This window comes from Syngnathus typhle, linkage group LG2 (assembly GCF_033458585.1).
Source record: "Syngnathus typhle isolate RoL2023-S1 ecotype Sweden linkage group LG2, RoL_Styp_1.0, whole genome shotgun sequence".
Taxonomy (NCBI): domain Eukaryota; kingdom Metazoa; phylum Chordata; class Actinopteri; order Syngnathiformes; family Syngnathidae; genus Syngnathus; species Syngnathus typhle.
The window spans coordinates 8,748,740-8,756,743 of NC_083739.1; the positions used below are offsets into that span (position 1 = coordinate 8,748,740).

Genomic DNA, 8,004 nt, shown 5'->3' on the forward strand with positions numbered 1-8,004 from the left:
AGGATTCAAATTTATTTTAAACAGCTGCCTATTCCTGTTTTAAAGTAAACATCTTTTTTATCTCATCTTGATGGTGTTGAATGTGTCCACGTTCTCTCTTCTAAATTCAAATCTAGAAACCTTGCCAAATTTAAATGATTGGAGAAAAAAGTCTAACTGCAATCATTGTTAATAATGCCTGATGGGACGAGAGGGTCAGGAGAGTTACGCTGTCCAGGGTACTGGTCATGCAGATGCATGACAGGCACCTTTGTATTCAGTTTTGAAAATATAGTGTTACAGAGTTTCACACCATTTCAAATTTGTGGCCTGTGGCTGAAAACTGTACTAGTCTTTGCATAATTTCAGCAATTATCTTCAAATATGTACACTTATAATAATGACTGAATTACATTTACATGACTTTGTTGACAACTGACAAAAAACAAGAAGGAGAGTGCATCGCTCCGCCTTTGCGACTTTACCTCATCTCACTTACTGGACCTCAGTCAGTCCCATTTCGAAGGAACCAGAAGAGAATATACAAGGAAACCATGCCGATTTTTGTTGTTAACACCAACTTTGCCAAAGACGACCTACCGGCAGATCTGCTGTCAGAGGCTACAAAGGAGCTTGCCATAGCCATAGGCAAACCCACAGAGGTATGACAAGACCTATGAAACATAATGATGACGTGATGATGAGCATGATATTAATGAAATCACCCATTCAGCATAATTCTTTTCTCTTTTTTCATACATCAGTTCATCGCAGTGCATTTCCACGCGGATCAAATTATAATGATTGGTGGAAACGAAGACCCATGTGCACTCTGTTCCTTTTACACCATTGAAAAGATCGGCTGTGCTGAAATCAAGCACTTCTCGAAACTGCTGTGTGGACTGCTCAACAAACAGCTAGGCATATCTCCTGACAGGTACGCCTGTATTTTTATGCAGTTGAATACTGTAGCCTCAGCTCATTCTCATCAATGCATTTGTCCATTTGTGTATTCTAGGATTTATATTAATTTTGTGGATGTGGGTGCAGGCAATTTGGCCTGGAACAACACGACTTTTGACTGAGAGTGTATTGAGCTCGCGATTCAGAGAAAATCATTGGAGCTGCATTGAAGAGTCATGGCGAAAATTGACCAAGAAGCAAGAACACAAGATAGTATAAGTTTATCTGCTGTAGCTTTGCGCTGGTCTTTCTCTCCTACAATAAAGAACACCCTATAATAAGCAAACTCATATGTTCTCATTGTCTATCTCAACTGAATGGTATTATAGTGTCACATCTTACAAGTTAAAGTACACTTAGAAATTCCTGGCAGCAAAAACATGTAAAAGAATTTTTCTTTAAAATGTAATGACATGTCAGAAATATTTTTCCCTTTATTTCTTGGTGGGAGTCACTTGAAGAAACAATCACAGTTTGTCCAAAGGAAATCATTGTACAGACATCACTTATAATGGCAAAATAACACAGATCAACCAGCATCAAAATGAATGTGAATATCTCTACCCAGGCCCAGAGCTGACGACGGGTTCACAAGTTAAAGTGAGCAAGAGTCGAACTGTTCTTAGTATGAATTTGGTGGCAAGTAATCACCATGACAATAGATTGTGACAAACCAAACCAGCAAACAATAAGCATTACAATGCTTGCCGACCTGACGCAGCAAGCGGTTGGCCAGTTTATCATAAATACAGCTGTATGTTCAGATACAGAGTTCCTTTGACGACAATAAACCTTATCAATTTACATTCACCATGCCTGAAGCAATTCAAACAGTAAGCAAACAAGACATGATAATGTTCCAACAAGTTCTTCATAAAATAAGCAACCATCATGTGAAAGTCAACGCAGGGTTTGTACTGGCACACAACAAAAACAATCAAACCTCTAAGGCACACGGGAAATTCTCCTGACAGATAAAATCATCTAATGGCGTCACACACGAGGTTGCGGTTTAAGGCTTTGTAAACCGTCCCATTAACAAGTAAGAAAGTACTTTGGGTGGAATCATGTTTAAACGTTGCAAAAGAAAACCAAATGCCACCGCGTCGGGCTACCCTTGCTTAATTGAGCTGCTAAACTGTTTTGATCGGTAAACCAAAGATTTTTCGATTATTATTTATATGCAATATTGTTGTACTCATGTTTCAGTGTGTTAAAAAAGTGTGTTTAAAGTATTTGGAAGGAGTAAAGAGATGCAAAAAATGTTTTGCGGTCTTTATATACTGCGATAAACAGGGCTCATTTTAGTTTAGCATACCCCAAACAGAATAAAATAGAAATTGTGGTGACTAAATTCTCCTTTTCACTGAAAATCAATAACATTTTTATTATAGCAAAATAATGAACTGTCTCGTGGTAAATTACCTCATCTAAATCGCTTCTTCTGTCTTTTTTTAATTTTTATTTAGATCTTTATGGCGCTACTCCGTCACCAGGATACCATCTGGCTCGTCTGGCACGTACGCGTTCTCCACCGTGGAGGGGTTCGGTACTCCTCCACACTTTGACACAAAAAGCCACACAGCATGCATCACACATTTCATCTCCACATTCAACCATGCTGGAGCACAGTAGCACTTCCCCTGCTTAGTTTGCTTGCATTTTACAGCTTATCTTTCATTTCACCAAGTGACAAGATGGTGCACAGTGATTAGGCTTGTTTGCTCCTCATGCCTGGAAAGGTGGTCCAAGTAGGGGTGGAAACTTCATTGTGTGTGTGCATGTGTGTTAAATAAGAGCTCAGGGCTTTCCATATGCCTTTTTTTGTGGAAAGAAAATCTTCAAAAAGAAGTATCAAGTGTACCACCAAACTACACATGAAAAGAGTTTGTGTATTTATTTGAACAGCTACCTTACTACTTGCATACAATGGGAAACATCATCGATTCATAGGCTAACAATTAGCGCTACACTTTATTCAATGGAGATTCAAACGCAAATATGTGTAGCAACACTCAAGGTATATTATCTATTCTCTGTGAAGAATGACTAATATTCAGGGTTGGGGAGGTGGTTAGTTTTAAAATCTATTCAGCTGTGGTTACTTAGTAAAGTAATCCAAGTACTACAATTTTAAAGCAGTTTAACTTGAATACTTTTAATTAATTTTCAAATTAACGTGGAAGGGTGGGGGTCCATGACAGGCCGGAACGTACAATGACGTTAGGAGCAGAATTTGGACTCAGAAGCAGACAAGTCAATGACTTTATATACAAAAACACAAGTCACAATAGTGAGATTGGTGTGTCGTGCTGAAAAACCAAGGCGTCATCCTTCAATCGACTTGACTATAAAGTCGACTACAAAAATCTTTGCTCATGTTCATACCTTATATAAACTCATGTTGCTCCTTGACTTTTCTGTTACGTCAACTCATCAGCTAGGCCATCTCAATTAGGCTAATTAACCCTCAGAAAGCATTCAGTGAGGCTTCTGTGGCACCTTAACAAAGCTGATGAAACCCTGAAGGTAAAAAGAGCACAGAGCACGTGTGTGTGACTGATCCCTTCCCAGATACATACAAAGGAAAAGCTCTGTTTCATCTCATTAACATAAACAAATTAGAGCAATCCTTACTCCCTTGTTAGGCCAAATTTGTCTCATTAGTGCCACTGCTGAGCAATCCTCTTGATTTGGCCGCACTGTCTCCCTTTGAAGAGTAGAAAATCAGGAATGAAGCTCATTCAGAAATCCGAAGATAAATAATTAGTGTTGGTTTGTGGAATTTTCTTTATTTGGCAGCAAACGTGGAACAGTTTCTACCTGCGAGCACATTTGATGAGCAGTGCCAAGCAACGTTATTTACTGCGTGAGGTTCATGCGAGGCCCTGGTATTGCACAGTCCCTGGGGCGGTGCATGCTAGGTAGGACGGCGACGTGTGGGTGGCGTGTCACGCAAGGATGAGGAGGTGGCAGAGAAAATATGATGTGCGTGAATGTTGATGTGCGTGCTGGTAGGAGAAAGGCAGGGAAAGAAAGCAGGAAACAGTGTGATATTGCCAATTAAATAACCCTCCCACGCAGCATCTGGTACGCTTTCTCGCACCGTCTGCCTGTTTTCCAAATATTACAAGCTTATTTTCATTCGTCTGTTTGTGAGGTTTTATCTTTTGTCTTTGGTAAGCATTCATCCGTCTTGTTTCTCTGCCTGAAAGTCCGATTGATGCCAGTTTAAGCTAGTTTCCCATCCTCTGCCCTATTTGATCTTAACATCCCCTTTCTGATGTTTATAGGTTGGCTTGAATTGTGGTTGTAAATAAGAGGAAGACAAACAAATGTCAAGAGGACGCAAAAGCCCGCTTCATGCATTATCCCCAAACACTTGACCAGCTTAGCTTTTATAAGTACGTCTTATAACTTTCTGCCTCAAGTGTGTTAAGTGTTGATTTGTCGAAACTGGTCAATTTTGAATATTAAAACCGTTCAAAAATCGAAAACCGTTCAAAAATCGAAAACCGCAAATATTGGTACGACCAAAAATCTCCATGTGTGGGCAAAGCTCTCGAACCATTTGATTCTGTGAAGTGTCACGTGAATGAAATGGAGCCAATCCAATAAGCGTCTTGACTGACAAACTAGGACAAATCAGAAAATAGAATATGTCCTACGCAATGTCGTATTTTGTGTAAACAATGAGTGGAAATTGCTTAAATTGCTTGCACTTGACAAAGTCAAACTTTCATAGCAAACCCTTACAAATCAATTGGTTATGGCTGGAAACAATGGATTTGGAGGCAATCTATCAGAACCAATGAAAGTTCAAAGAGTCTCTGGAGACTCATTTGTGTTGGGTTCGCTGACTTTCTTCACCCCGCAAAGAGCAAGGATCTCGCAATAATTTCATAGCATCGGATCTACCAAGTGCTCATACCTATTCTATCGTCACCCTAACCTTGCTGCTCAAATCAATACGCTGTGATGTAGGTTGATTCATTTCTGTGACAGCTTTGGGAGTGCCAATAATTCTGAAAAACCTTTCAGAGTCACATAAAATACCCACAGCATGACCTCTTGACTGTGCTCGCTTAGTTTGAACTTGGTTCAGTCTGCATGCTGCCCTCATCCTCACCATCCTTACGTCTTGTTTCATGCCTCTTTCAACGTGGGAAAGAAAAGACTCGTACTGAGTCAATTTACGAGGGTGAGGACAGCCTTTATATTAATAGCCAAAATCCAATTATAAGTTTGTGGGAACGGAATTGACTGGGAAAATGCATTTACATTTTAACTTTGGGTTTGATGTGAGAGAGCCCAAGATGAGAAAGAAGGAGGGGGATCTATGAAATGGGGAAAAAGGAGGAATTATAAATGTGTGATTTGCTGTGACTTGATCCAAGTGGATCTTCCGATGTGAGAAATAATGGCTGGTAGAGAGCGGAAGACATTAGGCTGATTGTGTTTTTGTCTCCAATGTTGAGCTGGGCGACGTCTTCTCATGTTTTTGGGAATCTAGGTCATTGTGGTGAATTAACAATATGCTGCTCTACACGGCTAAAGTGAAAACCCTGAGGATTCATGTACACACACGCACGCACACACATCTTAAACAATACAGTCCAATTTTAGAATCGTATCTCCAAAAGATTCCTGAGAGGATTTTTGATTTTGACAAAAAAAGAGCATTTGTTTTATTTTATTCATCATCACACCTCATTTCAGTCCATGGGAATGCTGAGTTTGACACCAGTGTGCGTGTGTGGGAATGGATGAGTTCTGATGGAGTCGACCCTTTGTTGTTGAAACACTCTTGGTTAATGATACGTCTCACCCATCTTGCGCTGTTCTCCCTCCCCTCCCGTTCTGCGAGCGATAACGAAGGAGCAGACAGCCCCGAACTTCACACAAAGATGGGAGGAATCAGCACAATGCGCAAACTTTTGACTTTTTCCTCTGCGTCCTTGGTGACACACTCCAGATGATTGTTGAAACTTGTTCATAAGAGCCCACTGATCAAGTAAGGGACAGCTGTACCAGTGCAAGTCAAACACTGCAGGGATTTTTTTGGGTTGCACGTCTAAAACGAACGCAGAAGAAACAAAGAGAAGTGACTGAGAAGACATTCTTCAAGTGTGTTGCTCATAAGTGTTGCATTTTCCATCATGGTATTTGTATATGTGGGTGTGCGTGAGTTGGGCCTCGCTAGCTTTCGCATGTATGTTGGAACTCGGCGGGACTGAGACTCGACGCCCGCTAGAGCATCACGCTCTGATGGATGTTAATGTGGACTGACGCAGAGGTGTCCCCCGAGGGATGGAAGATGGCCAGCCAGGGAGCAAGAAGAAGCTAGAAGCTTGCGGACGGGGAGGGGAATTCATCGCTCTAATCCTCTCCGAGCTTCGCCGAGCTTGAGCAGGGGAAGAAGCAGCGAACCGCCCAATGAATAAATAAAAGCCCTTCCCCTCAGGCCCTAAGCTCTGCACAGGAGCACTTAAAACCTTTTCAACAAGAGAGCCACTTCATTAAATATGGACTTCTTCTGCAAAAAAAAAGAAACTTGCAAGGGAAAGTCCAGCGGACACATTGTGAAATATAGGGTGAGGTGTGGGTTGTTGAGGCAGAAGCACACTGGAGTAGATACACAAAAAGACACAATATAGCAGCGCTGAAGGGAAACGGGAAGAAGCAAGATAACGGAGGCAGTGAGGTGAAAACTGGGGATGATTACTCAGCTCTCACAATGTGTACGCAGAAACCTCACAACTGTGTTGTAATAACCAGAGGTGGCTATTAATTTGCTGCATTTACTCCATTACATCACTCAAGTGACTTTTGACATGGTCACAATGGCCGGCCGGGTATTAAACTTGCAACGTTTTGGGTATATAACAAATACTTCCATTGCTGCTTCAGTCTATGATCCACAATAATACAATTAAATAATACAACGATGTCTCTCCAGCACTGGTTTAGAAACTTTACCTCCTTGGTGGTTCTTTTTGGTGCATCGCCACTGCAAAGCTACAATACGGCTTTAGGGTAAACACGTCACCAGCGGCAAGGCTTGGGGCAAGTTGAACTTTATTCGCAGTCATCTTCTTGCTCTCTAAAAGTCGTGTGATTCCGCTTTGAATTATTGGTCGCCTGCTTGGCAGTTGAACAAGTTGAACACACTGTTGTCAGCATCCCAGAGAGGGAGGGGATGAGGCTATTACTTGCAGGCAGAATGTTCCAGTGCTACATAATGTCCTTGCAAAGTCTCAGCAGAAAGGAAATGGTCTGTGCTGTACTGTTCTTCACGTTTCTTTGTGGCTTATAGTCTGCTTCACTGGCGTGTGCTTTGTCAACAAAAAGCAGGATGGACAATATCAGCACATGTAAACCACACATTCACGTATTACCATTAATTTGGTAACGCCGGTTGATCGTGAATATTTTGGCGTGAACTGTCGGTCACAATGCACAGCGCATGAAACAATCAGTGACATCCTATTATGGCTGCTGCACATTTAAGGGGCGGGGGGAAAGGCACTCACTTCAAAGTGGGTCACAGTAAAAATATCTTCAACAATTATTCATAGGACCCCGCCCGCCTTTCTCGAGCAAAAAAAAAAAAACCCTCTTTTGCATTGCAGCATTGAGAGACGACAGAAAGCGAGCGATAAGAAGACGCAGGAGACATGAGGGAGGGAGATTTAGGGTAAAACGAGGGAAGAGAAAGAATAGTACAGTGTGTCATTTGTTGACTTGTTAGAGCTTGGCTCGTGATGAAACGTGGGTGCGATGTTCAAAAGTACAATGTGCAACGTTTGCCAGGAAAACACTTTTGCATAGGCGGCGTCAGCCTCCCACCAAACACTAACACTGTGCGTGCTATTGCAGATGGCTGCCAAGTGGCGCACTTCAACGCTTACCAACACAGTTCTGCTGGGAAAAACACATTTAGTGAAATATTTCTGAAGGAAGTGGAATGAATATTTGCACACTTTGGGTTGCTCCCTCCAAGGTCAGATACTGAGTTTGCTTTAGTGTTTGGTGAGCGCCACTATGATTAGAGCAGTACGC

The 8,004-nt window shown here is 41.7% G+C and overlaps 1 protein-coding gene across 2 annotated transcripts; it reads left to right on the forward strand.

Moving 5' to 3' along the window:
* Window positions 1–435: 435 nt before the first annotated feature.
* Window positions 436–1,228, forward strand: LOC133147531 (macrophage migration inhibitory factor-like). Of its 2 annotated transcripts, none has more exons than XM_061271330.1 (3): window positions 436–641; window positions 744–916; window positions 1,030–1,228. In XM_061271330.1, exons 1-3 carry the CDS (start codon window positions 534–536, stop codon window positions 1,058–1,060), a joined length of 312 nt encoding a protein of 103 aa, XP_061127314.1. In that variant the 5' UTR covers window positions 436–533; the 3' UTR covers window positions 1,061–1,228. The 2 variants fall into 2 exon arrangements, with proteins under 2 accessions (XP_061127314.1, XP_061127313.1); XM_061271329.1 differs by having other exon boundaries at window positions 438–641; window positions 998–1,228.
* Window positions 1,229–8,004: the final 6,776 nt, after the last annotated feature.